The 23797-nt window shown below is 43.4% G+C and overlaps 10 protein-coding genes across 10 annotated transcripts; 6 read left to right on the forward strand and 4 right to left on the reverse strand.

Moving 5' to 3' along the window:
• Positions 1 to 297: 297 nt before the first annotated feature.
• O0I10_001179 (uncharacterized protein) lies at positions 298 to 1780 on the reverse strand (the record flags this gene model as incomplete). Its single annotated transcript, XM_058481276.1, has 6 exons — positions 298 to 546; positions 598 to 777; positions 873 to 1160; positions 1226 to 1485; positions 1548 to 1591; positions 1653 to 1780. 6 exons carry the CDS (start codon positions 1778 to 1780, stop codon positions 298 to 300), a joined length of 1149 nt encoding a protein of 382 aa, XP_058347914.1.
• Positions 1781 to 2344: 564 nt separating this feature from the next.
• Positions 2345 to 4974, forward strand: O0I10_001180 (uncharacterized protein; the record flags this gene model as incomplete). Its single annotated transcript, XM_058481277.1, has 16 exons — positions 2345 to 2426; positions 2502 to 2666; positions 2729 to 2975; positions 3032 to 3071; positions 3129 to 3184; positions 3244 to 3347; positions 3414 to 3454; positions 3506 to 3709; positions 3770 to 3834; positions 3894 to 3990; positions 4057 to 4219; positions 4281 to 4409; positions 4465 to 4569; positions 4632 to 4699; positions 4759 to 4791; positions 4846 to 4974. The coding sequence occupies 16 exons, from the start codon at positions 2345 to 2347 to the stop codon at positions 4972 to 4974; spliced, it is 1728 nt and encodes a 575-aa protein (XP_058347915.1).
• Positions 4975 to 5590: 616 nt separating this feature from the next.
• Positions 5591 to 7317, reverse strand: O0I10_001181 (uncharacterized protein; the record flags this gene model as incomplete). Its single annotated transcript, XM_058481278.1, has 4 exons — positions 5591 to 6306; positions 6368 to 6461; positions 6631 to 7061; positions 7128 to 7317. 4 exons carry the CDS (start codon positions 7315 to 7317, stop codon positions 5591 to 5593), a joined length of 1431 nt encoding a protein of 476 aa, XP_058347916.1.
• Positions 7318 to 7732: 415 nt separating this feature from the next.
• Positions 7733 to 9614, forward strand: O0I10_001182 (uncharacterized protein; the record flags this gene model as incomplete). The annotated part of the gene is made up of 6 exons (XM_058481279.1): positions 7733 to 7957; positions 8015 to 8184; positions 8259 to 8467; positions 8534 to 8923; positions 8997 to 9352; positions 9414 to 9614. 6 exons carry the CDS (start codon positions 7733 to 7735, stop codon positions 9612 to 9614), a joined length of 1551 nt encoding a protein of 516 aa, XP_058347917.1.
• A 4856-nt stretch (positions 9615 to 14470) lies between these two features.
• O0I10_001183 (uncharacterized protein) lies at positions 14471 to 16096 on the forward strand (the record flags this gene model as incomplete). Its single annotated transcript, XM_058481280.1, has 1 exon — positions 14471 to 16096. The coding sequence occupies one exon, from the start codon at positions 14471 to 14473 to the stop codon at positions 16094 to 16096; it is 1626 nt and encodes a 541-aa protein (XP_058347918.1).
• Positions 16097 to 16270: 174 nt separating this feature from the next.
• On the reverse strand, positions 16271 to 17329 carry O0I10_001184 (uncharacterized protein; the record flags this gene model as incomplete). The annotated part of the gene is made up of 1 exon (XM_058481281.1): positions 16271 to 17329. One exon carries the CDS (start codon positions 17327 to 17329, stop codon positions 16271 to 16273), a length of 1059 nt encoding a protein of 352 aa, XP_058347919.1.
• An 845-nt stretch (positions 17330 to 18174) lies between these two features.
• Positions 18175 to 19100, forward strand: O0I10_001185 (uncharacterized protein; the record flags this gene model as incomplete). The annotated part of the gene is made up of 2 exons (XM_058481282.1): positions 18175 to 18458; positions 18521 to 19100. The coding sequence occupies 2 exons, from the start codon at positions 18175 to 18177 to the stop codon at positions 19098 to 19100; spliced, it is 864 nt and encodes a 287-aa protein (XP_058347920.1).
• A 261-nt stretch (positions 19101 to 19361) lies between these two features.
• On the forward strand, positions 19362 to 20679 carry O0I10_001186 (uncharacterized protein; the record flags this gene model as incomplete). Its single annotated transcript, XM_058481283.1, has 6 exons — positions 19362 to 19721; positions 19780 to 19884; positions 19949 to 20045; positions 20105 to 20162; positions 20223 to 20475; positions 20539 to 20679. 6 exons carry the CDS (start codon positions 19362 to 19364, stop codon positions 20677 to 20679), a joined length of 1014 nt encoding a protein of 337 aa, XP_058347921.1.
• A 134-nt stretch (positions 20680 to 20813) lies between these two features.
• On the reverse strand, positions 20814 to 23012 carry O0I10_001187 (uncharacterized protein; the record flags this gene model as incomplete). Its single annotated transcript, XM_058481284.1, has 5 exons — positions 20814 to 21101; positions 21166 to 21198; positions 21263 to 21604; positions 21657 to 22216; positions 22295 to 23012. 5 exons carry the CDS (start codon positions 23010 to 23012, stop codon positions 20814 to 20816), a joined length of 1941 nt encoding a protein of 646 aa, XP_058347922.1.
• Positions 23013 to 23150: 138 nt separating this feature from the next.
• O0I10_001188 (uncharacterized protein) lies at positions 23151 to 23497 on the forward strand (the record flags this gene model as incomplete). The annotated part of the gene is made up of 3 exons (XM_058481285.1): positions 23151 to 23171; positions 23240 to 23320; positions 23384 to 23497. 3 exons carry the CDS (start codon positions 23151 to 23153, stop codon positions 23495 to 23497), a joined length of 216 nt encoding a protein of 71 aa, XP_058347923.1.
• Positions 23498 to 23797: the final 300 nt, after the last annotated feature.

Raw genomic sequence — 23797 nt, forward strand, 5'->3', positions numbered from 1 at the left:
CAGTCGTAGCTAAATCATAAATCACCGCGTTTTTCATGCAATGTGCTGGTACACCTGAAAGATGAATATCACTCTTTTATGCTCAATTCATTAAGGGAGAGAAAGGAGATCTAGAACTTGTTCATGGTAGCTGCCAACCACGTACATATCTCAAGAAGACCCTCATGACTCTGTTAAATCTCTTCTTTGGGCCCCTTTATCTCACTCACTCACACGCACACAAAGATAAAACTTTCTTTAATGCTTTTGTTGGCTGAATAATCTATCTTCACGTGGGAGGGTATACATGCATCTATCTCAAGTACGCTTGATCCGTGTGCTGCGTCGCACAGTCATTGATGCTGCAGGTGGCGATGATGATGATGAAGTGGGATTGCGTTTCCGTTTTCGTTGATTGTCGATCACTTTTTGTGTCTCGATCACTTGCACTGTATCATCTTGTTGTTCTATTTTGACAGCAGCAGAAGCTGTAGTGGCGATTTCCTCTTTCACTTTTGCCTTTGGAATTCGATCCTCAAATGCACGCAAATCAGCTGTAAACAATACCTACATGATGTGTTAGTCAAAATGTACCTTTTTGTTACACGCAAAACATACCGAATGAGCCCATCCACTATAATCACCAAAGACTTTTCGAAAGTGATCCGCCACCTGGTCATATAACTTTGCTGTCAATGTTTTCCCTCCCTTGTTCTTGAAACCATAGTCTCGTAGAGCAATCTGCCAAACGTGTGTGTCCACTGGTATAGCTTCAGCGTGGTCCAGAGACATCAGGCACTGGTGGTGTTTGTTATGAGTACAATGATAAGGCACATGACACACACACACACACACACACATGCATACAAATAGATACAAATAGAGACACATACCACACAGTCAGCCACCTTGGGTCCCACACCAGCAAGCTCAACAAGCGCTGCTTTTGCTTCAGCATACGACGTTTTTCTCAAATTCCAAAGCCATTGTTCGTCTCCTTCTTTTTGTAGAATCTGTTTTGCTGTTTGTGCAATGTACTTTGCCCGATATCCGAATCCCAGCTGTCGCAACTTTTCTTCCACGCCATCATTTGCCAAGGCTTGAATGGATGGGAAATCATGATGTACAATATCATCCACCACGCAAATAGGAGAACCATAATGGATACATAGCTTGTGAACCTAATGGAAAGAGTCGTATGAGAATACAACGATGTTTGTTGTTTTTGTTTATGTATGTTATTTACCATTTGTGATATGCGAGGGATGTTGTTATTGGAAGAGCATATAAAAGAAACGAGATTTTCCCATGGATCCTGCCTCAACATACGTATGCCTGCAAAGTGAATTGCTTTCGCCTTAAAGTTTGCATCCAAGTCGCTCCATCGTTTGTAACACGATTGCAGTGAAACCCGATCCAGTTGAAAGTAATCACGCAGCAATGTATCCAGCTGCTTCACTTGATGCTCCTCATCCTCGGGTTGGACACCATAAAACACTGTGGAATCTGCATATGCATACATTGGTATCAAAATGATGACTTCATGATGTATAGCCATAATTGTTTACCCGTTTGTCGCAACACACAAAGCTTCCCCTGTAATACGCAAGTCCTGCCAGACGATCACGATTTAGCCAATTGAGCCCGATCGCAAAAGAAAAAGGACAACGTACCAGAGATCCTTGGTTTGCCGCCAACGAAAGCTTTGACCACACTTTAAGGTATCCAAGTGTAACTCTTTTGGGCAAGTCTTGAGGTCTTTCCACACAAGGCGAGCTGTTTGTATGGTTTGAAGTGTCATTGTCCTTGTCAGTGGAAGAGAGATAGCGGGGTGTGTGTGTGGGTCTCTGCCAACTTTTTTTTTTCGCTTGATAAAGCAGACCACTTGTGAAACATGGATGATGTACGTTAATAATCATTTTCTTTGTAGTCTCGCTTATAAGAATGAATGGGACATGTGGTTGTGAAGAAGCGATACTTTCATTATGCAGGATTTTCATACTGCAGTATATGCACATACGTTTTGGGGGGAGGCGGCATGAACATTGACTTTCGGCTATGATCCCGTTATCATATATATAGCGCATAAAGAGATAGAGATAAACATTTAATATGGGGTTGGATGAAGAAGTGCTATGGATGTAAAGTAAAAAGAGGTGACGAGTGTGTTGCTAGGAGAGCTTGGTAGTTGTTGTGTGTGAACCATGAAAACAAGGGCGGGAAGTGGAAGGGCACAATGATTTTACAGGTGAGCAGGTGCACTTACTGCGTTGTTCGTTTTCTTCCTTTTATTGACTCTGCTTCTCACTCACTCTTTCACTTACGCACCCATTTCAACTTTATTCGTTCTTGCAAGTGCCAATCCATGGGAAAAACAAAGTCGTCCTTGCATTCAGGTCAATCGGTGCCACAGGGACCTGATCCTGGCAACCTTTTGACACCGCCAGGTAAGACAGCTATCAAAAGAGCGCGTCTGTCAAACTTTGAATACTAAGTCATTGCTGCCATTGCCAATGCAACAGGTTCTGCAGAAACCATGCCAACCAGTAACACAAGCTCAGGGTCACTTGTTCGCACCCCTTCAAGTTCTCGTCTATCAAGCAAGGATTTTCTCAGTGTACGCTCAAAGAACAGCATCTCCAAGCATAATAGCAAAATAAAACCACACAAGTCCAGCAACAAAAAAGGTATTGTGCTTATATAGCATGTCACTTTTATTCATAAGTGATTAATTACGATGGCATTATAGGATCAACGTCATCAGCAACCAGTGCTTCGCGATTCAATATACGTAGCCGTTCGTTGCCTGCTCCTCCACATACTCGCGAGATAGCCAATGCATCAACAGGAACCTGCTCGGATGATCCTGATATACTTGCGACTTTGGTGAGCCAAGATCCATGGATAGCGAACAAGCTTGTCAAAGAAAATTTCAGCAACAGTCGCAACAAACGACAGCATTGCGTTATTGGTTCGCACCAGGACTGTGACATAAGGTAAGTCATCCTTTTATCTTTGTCCATCCTAGTCGTTAAATTCACCTTATTTGTAGGTTACAAGGTCTTGAAAGAAAACACTGCATCATATACCCGGTAAGTTGGAAAGGGGTGGATCGCACGGTCATTCTCTTCTAACCCATGGACCTGCAGACTTTTAGCTACCATAAAAATGACGTTGCGTTGAATCTACATCTTGTCGATCGCAGGTAGACGATATACATGCATGACGAACACCCTACATGGTATTGAATGTGTGCTTCAATAGCAAAAATGGAACTTGGGTGGGAAAACAAGTATTCAAGCAGGGGCGAACAGTATTGGATGAGGGCAGCGAGCTAATATTCAAAAATTCTGCTGGGGAGGACTTATGTAAGTAATAGATATCATACTTGTCAATCATACTTGTTACTCATATATACTCGTATGCTACATTAGATCGCTTCAAAGTTCACATTGCCAATGTACCGCGTGACAAGGTTAGTAGTTAAGAATGACACATGTACGCTATTTATTAATGTGTTGCTTAGAGGACATTTGATGAATTATACCGGGATATCGATTATACGTTGGGACAGGGCACATTTGGTCAAGTGAAGAAAGTGCAGGATAAAGATAACCCAAGCGACATGTATGCATGCAAGACCATCAACCTGGAGAAATTCAAAGACGAGAATACGAGCTTGAGGATGCTGTATACAGAAGTATGCATACAAATGGAGCTCCAGAAACATGTAAGTCAATTGTATGTGTAGCTGGTTTATGACATTGACTCACACGATGCTCGTATTCAGCCCTGTGTGCTGAAAGTAGAACGCGTCCTTGAGTCAAGAACAGAATTATTCATCATTATGGAATAGTAGGTGTTAACATTGAGCGATGGATTACCGAATGAGGATGCTTATTTGCGTATCTTAGCGGCAAGGATGGCGATCTCTTTGAATACTTGCAAAAGAATCAAGCTACGGAGGATGAGATTCGGATCATCTTTGACCAAATTTTCCATGCCGTCGCAGTAAGTTCAATCCTATCCCCCCCGCTGATATGATTACGGTGTTTGACCATCTTTCTTTCTTTCCAGTTTATGCATGCAAACAAAGTGGTACATCGGGATCTCAAGCTTGAAAATGTGATTGTCATGAACAAGGACAAGCTGCATGTAAAACTTGGCGACTTTGGCATGTCACGATTTGATCCGAGTGGTAGAGGCAACTTCGACACGGCATGTGGCACAATGATTTATTGTAAGTAATACATCGCTTAGGGATGATGGCTTTGTTATTAACACTGCTGCTTGAAAAATAGGTGCACCAGAGCGATTGTATGCATCGGATGCTTCTGGTGGCCGCAAATTGAATTACAACAAGTCCGTGGATGTATGGAGTTTAGGTGTGATGCTATACGCTTCCCTTGCACACAGCATGCCGTTCAATGGTACGTTGCTTTTACTCATATACAGCCACTGGTTGCTAACGTTTTCTTGTTCTAGTCAATGACATTGACAGCCCCGAAGGTCGTAGGGCATTGGAGAATAGGATAAGAACAGGAAGAGTGAGCTTTCATGATGCAGTGTGGCATCGTGTATCGGCTGATGGTATGTAAGATGACCCAACATTGGGATGAAATGGATTGGCTGATACCGTTTTCTTGATATAGCCAAGGATCTTATATTACGGATGTTGGAGACTGATCATGCCAAGAGGCCAACTATGGATGAGGTGATTGTAAGTATCGAATGGCGTCTCATATCAATTCATTGGGTTGATTCACATGTTTCTCGTAGAGTCATCGTTGGCTTGCTCCTGAAAACATTGAAGTAAGTACTTGCCTTGTCTTTCCGCAGATACCATTTACTGATATTGTCGATTAGAATGATCGAACAAGATTGAAAGGTTTATATCGCTGCCCCGAATTACAGTCATTCAACATTCAACTAGCATCACAACCCCCATCACCATCACCATCAAGTTCCTCATCAACCATTGCATCTCATCATTAACTGCCTCCTCTTGCCCTTCGTTTTTTGTACCATCACACAAAAAGTCCATGTAAATTCTACATCGTTGCGTACCTTGCTCACGAATAAACGTTTATGTCACATTTGATTTTGCGATAATGATACGAATGCTGAGATCTGGGTACTGGGAATAAGCCAATCCTAAAAGGGTAGTTATTATCACGGGCGAGACAAAAGACAATGTGGATAATTTGGTAACCGCGGAACCATGGTTTAAGCTTGTGGGACGAGAAATTCCCAGCCTATTGTCAGCATCGGTATCATATTTTGGATGTCAGCACACACAGGGTCCACGGGAAGATGCGGTAGATATATCCATGATCAAGATAGCACTTAATTCATTACCATATTCAGTTCCCCCGGATGAATGAATAAATGCATATACTCTTTGTTGGATGAAAAATGGATGCATTGTTTATAAAGAATGTGCACAAAAAGAATCATTATGGAAGAAAGGAGGAAATGTTTGTGTTTACAGCGGTATGACAAGGTGTGCGTGTGGGGGGTTGGTTGGTTGGACACAGCTGATGATTTGGGGTAGTATGAGAAGTGTACATGGAGAAAAGATGAGATGGTGGGAGGGGGGTGGGGGAATTTGTTAATTCATATCACAAGCATTCTTGTGAGCAACCATGGCAATAATGGCAGCACCAAGACCAGAACCATCCTTAGCATGAGACAACTTGATCTTATCCACAGTGTCTGATCCATACAATTCCTTCAAGGCCTCAACAATGTTGGATTCAAAGTTGGGATACTTTTCAAACAAGGAGCCATCCACAGCAACAACGCATTTTTGTTGCAAGTTTTCAAGGTAGCCACAGTGGGACAAGACGCTGGCAAGGCCACAGGCTGCTAAACGTGATGCACGACGACCCACAAAGTCGCAAATCAACTTGACCATTTGTCGATCAGCCAATGTAGTGGATGGGATACCAACGGTCTTTTCAAGAATCTCCTTGATATGGCGCAAGTCTTCCGTCAAATCGCTTTCAATAGCAGTGACAAAGGCCGTTTCAAAACCCCATTGAGTGTTGAGCAAAGAGGATGATTCACCATTAAAAAGCAAAAGGTTGTCAACCAAGGAAAGGATGGTATTGCGAGCAATTTCTCCCAAGTACATGCCAGAGATCATCTTTTCATAAAGCTGTTGATGCACGTTGCGAGATTCACGATCCACCTTGTTGTCATAGGGTGTCAATGGCAACACCACACGTTCGCAGTCAAAAGCTCCCCATTCCATATTGACAACCATTTCACCTGTACCAGCAGGTCCTTTCCATTTGCCAATATTGTTGATGTTTTCGTAATAAGCTATGTAAGGAATCATATGAGCATTTCTTGTCTTTCTCATAATTCCATATCTTATCATTACCTGCATTGGTGCCTGTACCCATGATGACACCCATAGTGGTTTCGGGATGTCGATAAGCATAAGCCATGAGGGTGCCCACAGTATCATTGACGAGCTGAATATGAAAAAAAGTGCATGACATCAGAACACTACTATTTTCAGCTTGGCCCGATCCCAAAATCCCCCATCCCGATGTGCGCCGCGATTTCCCTTCCAACCATGACTTTCCCCTTAATACCCATCGGGTGGTGGCGGGAACGGGACCCCCCAGGAAATAAACTTACTGCTGCAATGTTAACGGGTACACCACGTTTCCGAAGAGCATCTTGAAGCAAAATAGTGACATCCTTGTCCACAGCATTCTTGCAAGAAAAGCCTTTGGTCCATTGCTTGAGCACACCACGATTGATTGCTGTTTGCAATACAGGGAACGAGAAGGTGAAACCCATTTGCAAATCTTCCCCAGGCGTATCTTGGATCTTGTCCTTGACAAATGACTCCACACACCCCGCAATAAAATCGCACAGGTCTGTCATTTCACCCGTTTTATAGCTATCATCCACCTTGAACTTTTCTTGCTCAATGCTATACTCGCCATCGCCCTTGAGCTCAACAAGACACACACGCAAGTTGGTGCCACCCAAATCCAAAGCAAGGTACTTTCCTCTCTCTTGACCTGTTGGACGACCTGTAACAAAGCTAGGAATCATGGGGACTATAAAAGGGAGAGAGAGAGAGAGCCGTGAGAAAGAATGATAGCATAGGATGGTATTTTACTTACCCGTAGCACCTTCATGATTTAATCCCTTCTTCATCTCGGCAACAAATTGTTGGATAATGGTCTCAAGGCGTTCACGAGAAACCTCAAACTCCTCAGCGACACGGTTGATGGCCACCTTTTGTGCTTTGGTACCATCGACATGATACTTGTAAGTCGTAGTGTCGTTGCCATTCACGATGATACCAGTCATTGTGTGAAGGAAAGGGGGAAAAGATGAAAGAAAAAAGAGAATAGGCGGAACTGAGACGTGTGTGGTTCTTTTATGGTGGACTGCTGGCATCCTCCGCCGCTCGAGACAACTTGAGGAGGAAGGATTGTCTTGTTTGTGTAACATTGGTTTGCATTGGGTGATAATGTAACATCTCTAGATGGAAAACAAAGGAAGTAGGGGAAGGTGGATATCATGTCAAGTGATATATAAGGCCTTTCACGTACCATCTCAGCTGAACAACCATTCCCATCATCTCTTCTTGTGTTGTCGATTATGACTCAAGGCAACCTAATCTATAATGCATCACCATTATTCAAAAACAGCGCATTTATCAGGGCGTGGTTATGCTTTTACCCGCTTTGTGCTCTTTCTTTCTCTCCACACTTTTTTTGACATGCTTTTGCACCATTGCCGTCCCTACTTGACACACGCATTACGACGCGCTCCATATGGCACTTTACGCCGTGCCAATTCCACATTGGTCGAATTCAAGAACGCCAATATCTACCGATTCGGTACCAAGGAACCCGTACTCAAGGACCTGTCACTCGACCTTAAACGCGATCAACGACTTGTCATTGTTGGCCCTGTAAGCGCAGGCAAATCAACACTTGCAGAGGTATGTAAAAAGGGAATCATTGATGATCATAGAATGCTAAGACAAGCAGCCATTTAGGCGTTGTCAGGTCGACACCTCGTTCAGCCTATCACTGCAGCATCATGGCCGCTTATCGACAAATCAAAGTCCCCTTATCCATCCGATCATATCCATCTTGTTTCTTTCAGAGAAGACTCGAATGCTTTTTCATACAGTGGCCACTATTATCAGGAGCGATTCAACTTTAGGTAGGATGATCCAATGTAATTGCAACCAATCCATAGGCTTTCATTCAATCTGACTCACACTCCATTTCATCCAGTGATCCCGACAATGATGTTACACTGAAGCAATATCTCGAGACTGAGCAAACCACCCAAGAAGCCATTGACAAGGTTGCTGAACAATTGGATGTTGCCCATTTACTATCGCTTTCATTCGTCAAGTTGTCAAATGGTCAAACTCGACGTGCACGTATTGCTCGTGCCTTGTTGCGCCATCCTTCCATGCTTATTTTGGATGAACCCCTCAGTAAGTCATTTCTCATTTGGATTAAAAAGGAGCCATGTGAAGGTATTCATGCATCCATGTACATAGTGGGATTGGATGTTCAACATCGACAAAAGATGCTCAAGATTCTTGGTGATTTGGCCGAATCGGGAATGCCTGTTGTCTTGGTGTTGCGTCCTCAGGATGAGTTTCCATCATGGGCAACGGATGTAGTGGCTCTCAAGGACCTCAAGATTGATTGGAGAGGGGATCCTGCTGAATACATCAAGAAGCGAGACGCCATCATGGCAAAAGAGAAGGCGGATAAGGAAGCTTATTTGAAGAAACAAGAGGCTCTTGAACAGCAACAACAAGTCATGCGTGATCCAGTGGTCGAATTGAAAAAGGTCAATGTCATTTACAGCGGCAACAAGATCTTGGATAATATTACTTGGACTGTGCGTAAAGGCGAGCGATGGGCATTGTTAGGTCCCAATGGTAAGTAACAAGAAGAGGATGCTATTTCAAACCAAAGATGGCATGTTAATGTGGATGATGGTATGATACATAGGATCCGGGAAAACAACAATGCTTTCGTTCTTGACCGGTGATCATCCACAAGCCTATGCGAATGAACTTTATTTGTTTGGTCGTCGACGTGGTACAGGTGAATCCATTTGGGACATCAAGCAACGCGTGGGTGTTGTCAGCCCTGAGATCCATCTCTACTTCAATCAAATGATGACTGGTCTTGAAGCTGCTGGTACTGGATTTTATGATGTTGTCGTACCTCGTGAGTTGGATGACAAGCAAACAGAAACGGTGAACAAGTTTTTCAAGGACTTTGGCATGGAATCCTTCCTCTCAAAGCGTCTTCGTGACATGTCATCAGGTGAACAACGCATGATCTTACTTATTCGTTCTCTTGTAAGTTGTCATTGGATTTTGGGTATTGAGCGGCTTCGTCTTTACTAATTTGGGTTTTCAGGTAAAAATGCCGGATCTGATTATTTGGGATGAGCCATTCCAAGGCCTCGATGTGGATATGATCAAGTCGGTGAACCAATGGCTTGAAGATCATATGCGTCCTGAACAATCGCTGATTCTTGTCACTCATCATGAGGAAGAAATCCCTCGAGCAGTAACCAAACGATTCCATCTTGGCCCTGGCGGAGTAGATGCTAACTAGAGATCAATATTATACTACATAAAGTCTATACGATCCCATTCATATGGTTGGATTTGAGATGCAGGTTCATACGTAAGAATATGGCTTGTTGGTTTATTAAAGATACCTTATTGTGTATACATTGCATCCTACCATCACGCTCTCGGGTATTCAAAAATGTAGTCTATCGGGTCTTGTTCTCTTTTGCAGTATCTCATGGTAGCTCTCGAAAGCGCATGTTGCCTTTTGGCTTTACGATTGGATACCCAAAAAAGAACAAGGGAAGGTAATGTGGATGCGTAGCATGAGTCTATGTATCAGTAACTGGGGTGATCCATGATAAAGGGTATCATACTGCAAGTACCACTACAATAACAAATTTTAGCATACGCTATTTTAAGCGGAACCGCTATTATCGTATGCAGCCTTATATGAGGACGAACAACCTTGAAGGCAAAGCAACATCATGGCCACTCTCAAGCTTTCAAACAATATACTTTCTGATGCGCTATATATTCATTTTGGCTTATTGACCATACCGTGTTGACTTGTAAAAGATCCCACGTAGGCTATCATAGGTGGACCTTACTATAGGGTAAACATCCGTTATGCACTCTCCGCCAATAGGATCACCCTTCAACACCTGCCCCTTGGCTTTGTGACACCAGCAAGCCATTTTGCATATTTGGCTCTGTCAGAGTTTAGCTACTTGACATTAAACAAAGACCACTTTTCATATAGCATCATGCATACAGCATATGTAAAACATAAAGGTGCCTGTATCTCCGAACTTTACAATGAAACGTGGGGTCTTTGATAGAACAATGTGCTCGGCATGGCCAACAGCACCTTGTGTGAAAGTTTTACGTTTAACGTCGCAAACAGCCCAAAAAATATTTTTTGGTCGTCGAAAAGAAATTCAAGAGGTCGACTCGTTTCACTTTGGCTGGTGGCGACATTGCGAAATCTGGGATTAGCCACGATGAACTTGAAACTTGCACCCAAGGTGCAGTTGGCCAAGCCGAGCACATTTCTCTAATAAAAACCGCACGTTTGATTGTAAAGTTTAGAGATACAGGCACCTTTATGTTTGTAAGCGTGATGCTATATGAGAAGTGGTCTTTGTTTAATGTAAAGTAGCTAGACCCTGACAGAGCAAAAGATGCAGAAGGACCTCTTTGGGTTACTCAGCTAAAAAGTCAGGACTTCAGGGACGATGCATGACAGGTACGCATACCTCACTTTGATGTCATACATTGGCAGCTAATAGCCACGTTTGTGCATTCCCAACTTTTGTGCATTCTATTGTAGGTGGACGATGCTCCTGCTCTAGACATTCATTTCCATGATTAAAGTAGGTTGATCCGAGCTGATTTGGTTGAGTTACGCTCACACAAGATTACATCGGTTGAGCTACATCGAGCGTGCTTTATGTCCAGAGTGATGTAATCTCTCTTTGACCGCAGCTCAGTCAAATCAGCTCGGATCAACCTACTTTAATCATGGAAATGAATGTCTAGAGCAGGAGCATCGTTCCCATGCAGTGGATCTCGCAACAATGATGATTGGATAAAAGTGGCCGTTAGCTAGCAATACATGCCTGTTCCTAGATGATCCATAAAGTAATTATACATTGGCCCTTTCATTCATGCAAACGTAGCTGTGTTACACAACACGACCCTCTGCATCTTTTGCTCTGTCAGGGTCTAGATACTTTACATTAAACAAAGACCACTTCTCATATAGCATCACGCTTACAAACATTAAGGTGCCTGTATCTCCAAACTTTACAATGAAACGTGTGGTTTTATTACAGCAATGGGCTCGGCTTGGCCAACAGCACCTTGTGTGAAAGTTTCGCGTTCAATGTCGCAAACAGCCCAAAAAATATTTTTTGGTCGTCGTCGTCGAAGAGGTCGACCTCCAGATCCAGTTTGGCTGGTGGCGACATTGCGAAATCTGGGATTGGCCACGATGAACTTCATACTTTGACACAAGATTCCTTTGACCCCGACGAGCACGTTGATCTATTAAAGAGCCCACGTTTGATTGTAAAGTTTGGAGATACAGGCACCGTTATGTTTTACATATGCTGTAAGCGTAATGCTATATGAGGAGTGGTCTTCGTTTAATGTGAAGTAGCTAGACCATGATAGAGAGAAAGATTCACAGGGGCGTGTTTGTGTAACACAGCAGTTTTGCATGACTGGAAGGATCAATGCATGATGCTGTATCACAGTGCATGAACTGCCACTGGATAGCCCATTCGTCCCATTCACCTCTGGTTTCCAATATACAGCGTACGGACGATTCTGTTGCTACAACCCTGCATGTCCATCATTCAACTTTCTTGATCCGAGGGGATTTGACTGTACAACGCTCAAACACAGAAGAATCATCCAACTTGAGAAAAATTATTTTGCAAACTTATTTGTAAACCTCCACTTGATAGCCCATTCCTCCCATTCACCATTGTTAGCCCACCCAATGCATGTGAGCGATTGTCCTGCTCCAGCTCATCATCTTCATGCTTCAACTTTTTTGATCCGAGGGGATTTGACTGAAAAACGCTCAAACACAGAAACATAATCCAATTTCAGAATGATCAATTTGAATAGTTATTGTAAACTCCTGGTTGATAGCCCATTCCTCCCAATCACCATTGTTAGCCCACCCAATGCATGTGAACGATTGTCCTGCTCCAGCTCATCATCTTCATGCTTCAACTTTCTTGATCCGAGAGGATTTGAGTGAGCAACGCTCAAACACAGAAGTATCATCCAAGCTTCAGAAAAAAACTATTTGAATTCCAGCTCTTCTACTCCCACTTTCTTCCCTCTTCCTCCCATTCTCAACTGTTGGCCCATTCAAGTACAATTACCACCTGCGAACGATTGTCCTGCTTCAACCCATCATGTCAAGCCTACGATTGTCTTGATCCGATTGTCTTGGACTGAATGGCAAGTCCATGGCGTGTACTCAGCCTTCTTGTCACTCTACTTCAACACTCGTCTTTCTTGATACAACACACTCTCTTACACGTTACTCTGCAACAATCAAACGTTGCAGCATTCATTCTGGCAGCTGCTATTAGGGATGTCTTTACTCCATTGTCGCAAACAGCGTTCACAAGCTTGTCACTCTACTACAACACACGCTCTTGCACGCTCCTCTGCCACGCCAATCGTAACAGCAGTTACTTATCAATGGATTTATTGTCACAAGTTACTTGCAGCCTTTTTTTACGTGACCAACAGTCATTCTACAGGAGCAGCTTTATATACGTGTAGCAATTTGCTCACTACAAAGGGATTTCTATGGATGCTGCCATATCAGCAATCATGTACGCCGCAATGCAAGCAATGATCTTCGCCTGTTTGAGCTGCGATGGATCAACAGCCGGATGGGAAAGGAAGCATATCAGCAAGTGATCACATGTCTCTTTTCAACCAACGTATTGGATCCGAAGGATGGATGCAATCAAGGAACAGTGAAGGGAAATCTTGGGATGCTCCTTTGGTTACTTGGCACGTTATCAGCAGGAAGGATGGATTGGAATGGGCAATGACGAAAAGGCTCATGTCTTTGAGAAGGATGGTTACGGCCATGGGTGAATTGGAATATTCGAGTGAAATCACGCTGCAGCTCTTTTTTGATCATGGATGAAGATGCTTAAGCCGACAGCAACCAAGAATAGAAGGACACAATTACAGTCCCTGATGACTCTATGTAGTTCACCCGTATCTTATTCAATCGTGCAATATACTTGATAAATGGACACACTTTCGTATCATGTTCTTTGTCTTCCATTGGATGTAAATTGGATTCAAAATAGTAATTAGAGCATCATACCATTAGCTCACATGTGCAAGATGTGGATCACTTGGTTGGCTTTTGGATCGAGAAGGGGAATAGTAGTTTGAAGATTGGAAAGCGAAGTTGGATCATTTACATCAACGTATCAAGATGCTTTTGTTCTTTTGCCACAGCATTATCACCTTCGCTAAAGCTCCCTGCTTCACATGTTCATAGATGATAGGCACTGGGCGATTCTCAAGCGCTTGACTTACAAAGACAATAAACTCAGAGTGAAGGCACTTGACATACGCTTGTTACAGCAACTTGGTTCATTGTAAGCTTAACTCATTATGTCCAAGAAGAGTGAACTTGGGTACAATGGGGCACGAGTGCATAAACGTACACTACACACACTGCCCATGCTTTCTCTACCTATACCGACTAGCAACATTATTGTACACTATAGAAAATTCTTTCACGATACATGCAGCCCTAAATAACAACACCACCCGTTTCCTCTTATGGCCATCTGTTCTCTTTTACATGTAATCCTCTAAATAAAGAAGGGCACTTTGTTGTTGTAATGACCCACACAATGATGAGCTATAATTGCTTATGGCATGCTATGCGACTAACAGGGAGTAAGTATCTTCAACAATGATGCTCCACAAAGGCATATGATATACCCCGCAACTATAAGTCAACTGTAATTGTACTACTTTACTATATGCTACTACGTATACTAAGACATCTTGACGATAAAAGAAGAGGTAGAGTACTAATCTCAAAGTTGACGGCTATTCGGCGATGGACTAATATGCATGCAATATTACTTGAGATAGGATGCATTCTGTGCCTTGGCATAGAAGGGTCGTTAATTATCTACAGCGACAAAAGATCCATCAGATCACCTGTCACCAAGCCAAAGTAGGATGCGTATCCAAGTCAGCACGGGTTTGGTAAGCATTGTGCGACCATCGAGGTTTTGTATTTACCTGGTTTAACCGTTTCTTTTTCTTTGACTTGACCCGTTCACTCACTCTCACACTCCTTTTCACTCCTCGAATGATGCTCTTATAATGTTACAACCCAACAGCTATGAACCTTACTCATCGGTGTCCTTCCAGCACAAACAACCCACTTCGCCATTGCCTGGTCCAGGTGACGATGGCAAGAACAACACTCGATACCGTGAAGCATTCTTGGACGCACTCATGGAAAGTCGACCCACACTCGCCACAAGCAACACAAAGAAACGACGATGGCATTTACGACGACAGCATAGAAACCGGTTGATTGTAGCCCTTGCAATCTTGCTATTCTTTGTCTATTTGTTCTCCAACACCATTGCGATCTATTGGGCATTCTTCCGGATCAAGCTTGACAATGCACTCTTTGACCGTGGGTGGGTACCATGTGGTGTGCTTCGTAAGGAGCCCATGTTGTATATCCAAGACACATACCATGTCCAAGTTGTATGGGAGATGAATTGTGGTACGCGTGATATGCAAGTCAGTTGGCAACGTGATGCCGAGCAGCAACAACAAGAAGCGACGACGACATCATCACCTATTGAACCCCTTGTTCTTGATAAGCGTCATTCATTGTACAAAGCAACTATTGGACCATTGAAGGAAGGAGGCGAATACACGTATCGTATTGAAACCATTCATCCATCGAAGCGATTGGTGGCACGCCATTCTTTCCATTGGGATGCATCAACCAGTGATCACCAGCAACAACCGATTCGCATGGCTGCTATGGCCGATAATCAATTTGGATTACGCACCTTTGTATCATTGTTACGGCGGATCAACAAACGAGTGGAATATCTTATTCATGCAGGCGATGCTGTACAGAATTATCCATCCTTGCGACAATGGCAAACCGATTTCGTGGGTCCGTTGACCTATTATGGATTGGGACAAACCATGCCAATGATCTACGCCCATGGTAACCATGATCATGATCCCACTTACGAATATCATTATACACGTGTCAGCCCTTCAAGTGATCCATGGTATGCATTTTCAATGGCGGATGGGGCTATCCGATTCGTGATTCTCGACAGCAACTTGGATTGGGAACAACAAGATGAATGGCTTCGGCGTGAATTGGCAGGACATGCTTTTCAACATGCTACATTTCGTGTGGTCGTGGTTCATGTTCCTCCTTTTCTCGAATATTGGGATCCGGATGCATGGAATAACAAGGGCCAGAAAGAATGGGGCTCCTTTGTCAAGACACGGTTTGTGCCCTTGTTTGAGAAATACGGTGTGGATCTTGTGATTTCAGGCCATCAGCATAATTATGAGCGAGGACAACACAACGGCATTCATTATACCATCATTGGCGGTGCTGGTGGCGATCTCGACTTTGAACGTGTTGAAAATTATGGCATGTACGAAGCCACGTCCCTCGACTTCCACTTTGTCTTGCTTGAATTCCGCCCACCAACACAACACAATGCACCTTGGCAACTTGTTTGGGAAACATACAATTTGAATGGTCGCAAGATTGATTCCGTAACGCTTGAATCCAAACCACGTACACCCATTATTGAGGAATCCAATGACTCCGTACTAGGCCAAGGTGCTGTCACTGGTGAAACGATCGAGGAACTCACATATAATGAGCTGCTTGACAATAATCCACAGCTGGAAGAAGAACTCTTGGATGAAAACGAGGATGATGATATAGTGTAAAATTTGTAATATTTGCATCCAGAATGTGTCATGTATCATACCCCCACCATCGTCTCTATAATTAAACATAAACAATTGCATATAAGAACCACATGGTAGTATACATAGAATCCATTGATGGTCTTTTATTACTAGATGGTTATCATCAAATACTACAAATCAATGCACTATTTTTTACTCGTTCTTCTTGACGACCTTTTCAATGTCTTGGATATGACCTTCACGATACACAGCGTACAAGCAGATGCCAGCACCAGGACCAATGATGATAGAAGCAATGAGCATGATAAAAGCACCCTTCATGCCACTTTCCAAGAGCGCCCAAAAGAGACACGTGATGTAGGCGATGATAATTTCAATGAAGAAGGCATGGTTGGTAATAATTTGACCCATTTGTTCCATCGACAGTGCTGTGAGTTTGCCACTGTAAAGAGTTGTAAGATCAACAAACGTTTCCCAGCTGAGCATGTTGTCCATCTTGAGTCGAATGTAGATGCCATAGTAGATAAGTGTGTTGAAGATACCCAAGATCATGTACAAACGTTCGACGGCGTTACGGCTGTCAGCGACGCGGATCTTTTCACGTGCGATTTCATTCATGCGAAGATCTTCAGGTTCATCCAGACACTTTAGAGAGGAGGTTGCCATGCTCAATAGAGGACCCATCAAAAGAGGTAAAAATTGCCATACGACAATGATGATGCGTTGCATGGAGGACTCGGGTTCGGTTGCCAAGAGCATGAATGCAGTAGGAATCACATAGACAGCGACCATGACCACCAAGATAGCATTGGAGCGAGCGTTGCGAATAAAATGAGCTTCGACATTGTTGGATGCCACCTTATCAAACGAAGCATAAAAGACCGGTAACCAAAACAAGGGTTGCACTGCCATGCCCATAAAGTTGCACGCCAGACCCCATAATGGGAAACACGCCAGTAAGCGACTTGCATTTTGACGTGAACCTTCAACAGCCATCATGCTCAACACCACACCGAAAATACCGAGCAGTATCCATGAAAGGTTGTATCCAAGAGTATTGTTCATGGCGTGGCCAAACACATTGGCAACCAAGCTGACCGGTTGGTCGACGACACTCACACCCGTGTCAATGGAGTATTTGAATTCGGGATACGAGTTGATAACGTATTCGAACCATGGCAGTGATCGAAAATGGTGAATGACAGTAGCACCCAGTGGAATGCCTGCTGCAATGGAAATCCAGAGTCTCATTGCTACGAAACGGTAAACGGCGGAAAACAATATACACACTCACCCTTTGTGTTGCCCAGTCAACCATAGGCTATCATTCCTCGCCCATCTCCGCATTAAACTTGTGTCGCGTGTATCATCAGCATGAAGGATCCTAATGATTGGTAAAGTGGCAGCGACACATGGGAAGATCAATATTAACGTTTCTTCATTGTTAAATAAACCATTATCAGAAGACTTTGTTGTTGCATATGATGGTACTACTGGATGCAAATCATGCATGCAGCCATTCTTCTATAGTTATCGACGTTGGGAAAAGAGGATGATGTAATACCATCATGACCCATAGGATTGGATTGTGTGTTCTTTTCCAAGTGTACTACTTTGAAGTTCGGTCAGTGTGCTGTGAAAGGACAACTTCTTTCATCCGGGTTTTCTTTTTTATAAAGCTTGTTACACAACTTTGGTATGAGAGGTGCATGATACTCTTGTGTGGTTTCTCGCAGAAAGAAAAAATGTGACACCTGCTGACAAGACATATGTACGCACAATGAAAAAATGAATCATGTATATGGATGCCAATCTGATATGCTGTGTTGGATGAGATACCAATGTTTGGCCCATTTGACACCTTGTGGAACACAAGAGAAAAAGATGCCATATCGGATGAGGTGCCCTTGGATGCATATGCATCGGATGTGTGATTCCGAAAAGAATCAGGTCTGTGACACTGCAGTGGCGCTTGTTGGTTATTTTTATACCACGCTCAGCCCTTGACACGGCATTGCATAGTCGACGCGTATATAAAGGCCATCACTCCATCATCTTGCATTCTTTATTCTTTCACTTTTTCACACCACATTATCATGTCCGCTGAAACCAAAACCACCAAGCCCACCAAGCCCACCATTGATGTTTCTCCTGCTTGGAAAAAGATCATCCAATCCAAGACCGATTCTAACAAGCTTTCCCACTTGTCCGTTGCCACCGTTGACGCTGATAACCTTCCTGTGAATGAGCTTCTTGTGTACCACGGCTTTGCTGGCGAGGATAACAATGGCGAGACCGGTTGGCAAAGTGATTTGATTACTGCCACTTGTGACAAGCGTACCTTGAAGATGGTCGATCATAGCAACTATGCTGCCACATGGTAAGTACAAGGACCATCGACTATGGGATCATGTCATTTTACTTACGATACTATAATAACAGGGTACTTGATGATCACCAATTCCGTATTCGTGGCAAGTTGCATATGCTTGGTCATGGTATGACTGTTGAAGATATTCGTCATCACATTGTGCGTAAGAAGCTTTCCAAAGTGATCAAGGAGGACATGGAGAGCAACAGCAGCGACGAAGAGGATGTTGACCTTAGTGACAAGTTGAGCGCCGCCACCAAATCATTCCTGAAACGTATCAAGTCGCAATTCCATCGCCATGGCAAGCGTGCTGTCTTTGACTGGGAAGCTGAACGCCTTCGTCAATGGCACGAGTTGCCTGATAATGTACGTGCTCAATACACTTGGGATGTTGCCCCTGGTGAACCAAAGCAGCAACAAGAAGAGGAGCTGCCTCGCATCGAGAGCTTGGAGATTGGAGATACGGATGCTGAAGGCTGGTTCAAGAACGATGACCAAGATAAACAACAAGCTCTTGAGCGTGGCTATGAAAACTTTGTCGTCTTGTTCCTTGAAGTCACTGAAATTGACTCGTACTCGATTTCAGACAACCAACGTACGCTTTATCGCAAGGATGGCAACACATGGGTTAACATCCCCGTTCACGCATAAATCACCTCTTCTTATCATTAACACACACCACAATATCCATATTCCCTATTGCATTTCTATTACCCCAACTTGTACAAAGTAAATTCAATGGACTATTTAACATGAACAAAACACATATGGTTTCGATGGGTAGATTGGGCTCGTGTAGAGGGGGGGAGGGGAACAATGATCACGTGATGAGAGCTGGCTGTGAATGACAAGTGGCAACTCCACCAGGAACGCGACTTTTTCCCTTTGCTCAACTCCTCTTTCTTCACCACAATGCAAAACCAACAACAACCATGGGCTGGGTCACCTTATAATTACAGTCCTCAAGGAGCGATGCCACTAGACAATAAACAGAACACACCACCTCTTCAACATCCGATTCCTCAGCATCCCATCACCAACTTTAACCCATCGGTTCATCAACAACCTGCTGCCGCGTCTCCAGGATTCGCTCAACCACAACCTCAACCACAACAGCAAGCTTATGGCTATGCTCCACCAACGCCGGGTCAAGGGGGTCAATACAACAACAACATGTACAACAACTTTGGGTTCAATGACCCTACAACACAGCTGGGTATGCAATTTGCTGGAAACGCTGTTGCTCAAGGCACTGCTTATATGGAGCGTAACGTATGAGACAACCATATGATCCCTAAAGTCGACTTTATTCACCTTCTCCCAAACATAGTTCAATAGATGGGTGGATATGCCTGCACTACGACATTATTTCAATGTAAACAACATGTATGTCATCAGCAAGCTCAAGCTCATTCTTTTTCCTTGGCGACATACGGTAAGGATTGGAAGGGAATGATTCAATGGGAAGGGAATGGTATTAAGACTAATGAAAAAAATAGCCATGGAGCCGTGCTGTGACACGAACAGAGACTGGACAAATGGATGGCTTCAAACCTCCACGAGAAGATATCAATTCACCTGATTTATATATTCCAGGCAAGTATAAGGATGGATGGGGATTCAATAGACATGGTGTCTAACATTGTGTCATATAGTGATGGCCCTTGTCACGTATATCCTCTTTTGTGGTCTTGCTGCTGGTCAACAGGGATCGTAAGTATATAACAAAGAAAGAGATGGTTCATTGTATATTCAAAATGGCCCCATGGTTAGGTTTCATCCCGAGAAGTTGTATGTGGCAGGATGCACATCCGTGGCCGTTATCTTTGCAGAACTTTGCTTTACACGACTGGGTTGCTACTTTCTCAACATTTCTTTTGAAGCATCCATGTTGGATTTGATTGCGTACTCTGGTTACAAGTATGTATGCATCATTGTGACGGATTTGGCGAAATTATTGGGAGCTGGCAAGTGGCTATTCTGGATTGTGTTCTTGTACACCGCCTCCAGTGTGGGCTTTTTCTTGGTAAGGGACTTTTTTTGTGCAAAAGATGGATAAGAAAAAGAATACTGATGGTAATTGCAATAGCTGCGATCGATGCGATATGTGATTCTACCCGATGCTGCTGCAGGTCCTTCTACAATGAACCCCCAAAGGAAGCGGCGGATGTGGTTCTTGCTCACAATTGCTGCCTTGCAAATGGTGTTTATGTTCGCATTGATTAATTAACACATATACCAAGAGAATAAAAAAAGCATTCATACAAGCAATTACGATCACTCTCATCATATAAAGGAAACAACCATAACACGTATATTACATTATGCTAAAGATGATACAATATCTCTGTACACTATGTATGGCTATTGCCGAGGAGCGTTTGCATCAAGCCAATGTCTTGCTCGTTCCAAATCCTCATCCTCCGTCTCAAGTGCTTTTGCACACCATGCAATATCGTACTTGTGTTCTGTTCCATCCTCTAGCATTTCAGCCAAGAATCGTTTCCTCGTCGTACTTTCATCCACACAAAGGTATAACTCAGGATTTGGATTGGGTAGCATCATTTGTCGCTGGAGTCCTTGGATCATAGGGATCAATGTCGTTGCTGCCGTATTTGCTTCTTGAGGCTTCTGTGTAGATGTAGCACAATACTATAGAATGACATGTAATGTTAGTCTTATGATGACTTTGTCTAATCCCAATCTCCCTACTTGCCTTGTTTCGACAATAAGAATGACCACATCCAACCTATCACGAGATATCAATAATCCATGTAAAAACACACACACAATGATCGAAGACATATACGTACTGTTAACTGTGAATGTAATTTTCTTGCTACTCGTTGAATCAATTTGACATTTTTTGGATCATCATCTGTCACCCAGAATGGGCCAAAGCAATACTGGCAGAGTTTGAGTTTGTTGTTGGCGCGTGGTCGTATACAATTATGGTTGCAGCAGAGGGATGGTAGTTGCTGATTTTGTCGTTGGACTTCATGGACCTTAGCATGGACTTGGATATCCTTGATTGGTATTTGACGTTTGCATTTCTGGCATGTGATGGTGCGACTACCACAATAGCTTTCATGCGAATGTAAATTGAGGAGACGATCACGTGCATCCATTGATTGAACACCTTGAGGCACAAGATTCTATCAATCTAGAGTTATTATCTACCCGACCCCATAACATAAAGGTGCTTACATGGCAGTAACGACATGTGATTAATTTTTCAGGACATTCAGTGTGTCGATGTTGTGCAAGACGCTTGTAGGATTGAGTGGTAAAGTTGTTGCAGATGCATGTCTTTGTTGAATGAAAATAGGTGTCGTGTTTGGTGATATCATCACGTGTACCAACGTAATCACACTTGTCGCAATGCCAATGGTTTTCCAATTCAGTACTGCCGCGTTTGAATACTCGACCACACCCCTCGGAGCAAAGGACATTATTGCGTAAACAAAAGTTCTCATGAAGCATACGTGATCGTTCTGGTATCCAAGCCTTGCAATTGTCGCATTGTATATAGCCTTCCTCATGTGCATGTGGTTCATCTTGCTCCTCAGCGGTATCCATGGTATCATCTGATATTGATGGGATTGCTTTCCAATTGACAACGGCGGATGTGTGGGCATGGATACCAACAAAGACACTTTTTGCATTGATGTTTGGCAGCGTAAGACTCCGATACGTATTCGATGAGAGATCACTCCATTCATGATTATCCAACGTCGGTCGTCGTTCGGTAGTATCCACCAAGAGGTCTATTCATGCATGCAATTAGAATTTTTTCATCCTTTTCCCTAATATAACCATTACCACCTCTCTCTTTCCTTACTTACCAGCATCTCCTGATTCAACTGTCATTTGTATATCCACGTTCTTTTGATTTCCTCCTCCCAATTGCAATTCCCAATATCGATACTGGTCCTCTTCAATGGTAAGACTTTGTACAATCTCATTGAGTGCAATCGTTGTCTTTTGCTGTTGTTGTTGTGTCATCACATGAGGCTGTTCCTGATCAAAGGGTTCAAGATCCACCTCCAAGTCGGTATCGGTGATGCATACAGCTGACTCAGGTTTGAGATCGGTCACGAGGAATGGATAGCTTTGTGACCCATATCGACACGTGAGGATTTGGCCTGTCGCCATGGTATTGTAATGGGATCGAAGGTGTGACTCGAGAGCTGCTCGGTAATCGGTGATATCTGTGGCATTACGTGATAACGGTCGTAATTTGGCCCATGTTCCCTTAGGTAGCGACTTGAACTTGATGACCACGCGAGCCATAGGCTCTATTTGTAGACTCTCCATCATCCATGAAGGCAGCTGCACTGTGTCCCCTGTTCCCGAGAATTCTTTGACTCCACCATAGACGATCGATCGTGTGTGAGGATGACGCAGCTCAAATGTCAACGGTGACGGCAAGTTCTCACTGTTGTTGTTGGCAGCTGATAGGATCTCTTCCAATGCCGATGAAGGAAGCACAATCTTGTCGCCCGTATTCAACGTCGTAGGAGCTGCTTCAGCGAAATAGGCTTTGGACCACTTGATATCCATGCGAGAGAGAAAGTGAAAAGAGCGAAAGAGATATGCAAAATGTCGGGTTTTCCAAGTGCGACTCTTGTCACTGCTTGTTGTATTAATCATCCTTTCTTTTTCTTTCCTTCCCTCTCCACCTCTACCAACCAACCAACCATGAGCAAAAAGTGGCCTCCGGTAACCATGTCTAGAACAATCGATCGATCGATCACCGTATTACTCATCTCGATTGCCCCGTCGCGTAGACCTTGATTGACCCAGCTTCTCGTCGCTATGTTTACCCCAATGGCTGGAATAAAGGTGGTCGCAAAACAGTGATGCAACTCGTAAGTACCAATCGCCCATTCACGCAAAAAGGGTTCCATATCACTCATTTGCACGTGACATAGATCCCACAGCCTGAAGATCTTCCAGTACAGAAATACACGCATAACGGCAAATACCTCTTGAAAGCCTTTCTTGCACTCGTTTTCATCAACACCATCTTATCATTCTTCAAGTAACGAAGCGACCCTCTTGTTCATCATTATCTTAGTCACCATCATTCCTTCATACCAGTCATAAAAAGATCATATATATATATCACCATTCTTATGAGATCAACTATTCGAATGTCAACACGTGATGATGGGATGGCATTACTTTTGTGTATCAAGGATTCAATCTACGGCTTGGATGAGAGTAAGGGGAGGGTTGACCACAAGTCGATTACGTAAAGGTTGGATGCTTCGCCTTATGAGCAATTGTAGTCGATCTGCATCACGTGTTGGAAACAACAATTGTGTGAATTATCCATTGTGAAA

Source organism: Lichtheimia ornata (genome assembly GCF_029851405.1).
Source record: "Lichtheimia ornata isolate CBS 291.66 chromosome Unknown scaffold00003, whole genome shotgun sequence".
NCBI lineage: Eukaryota > Fungi > Mucoromycota > Mucoromycetes > Mucorales > Lichtheimiaceae > Lichtheimia > Lichtheimia ornata.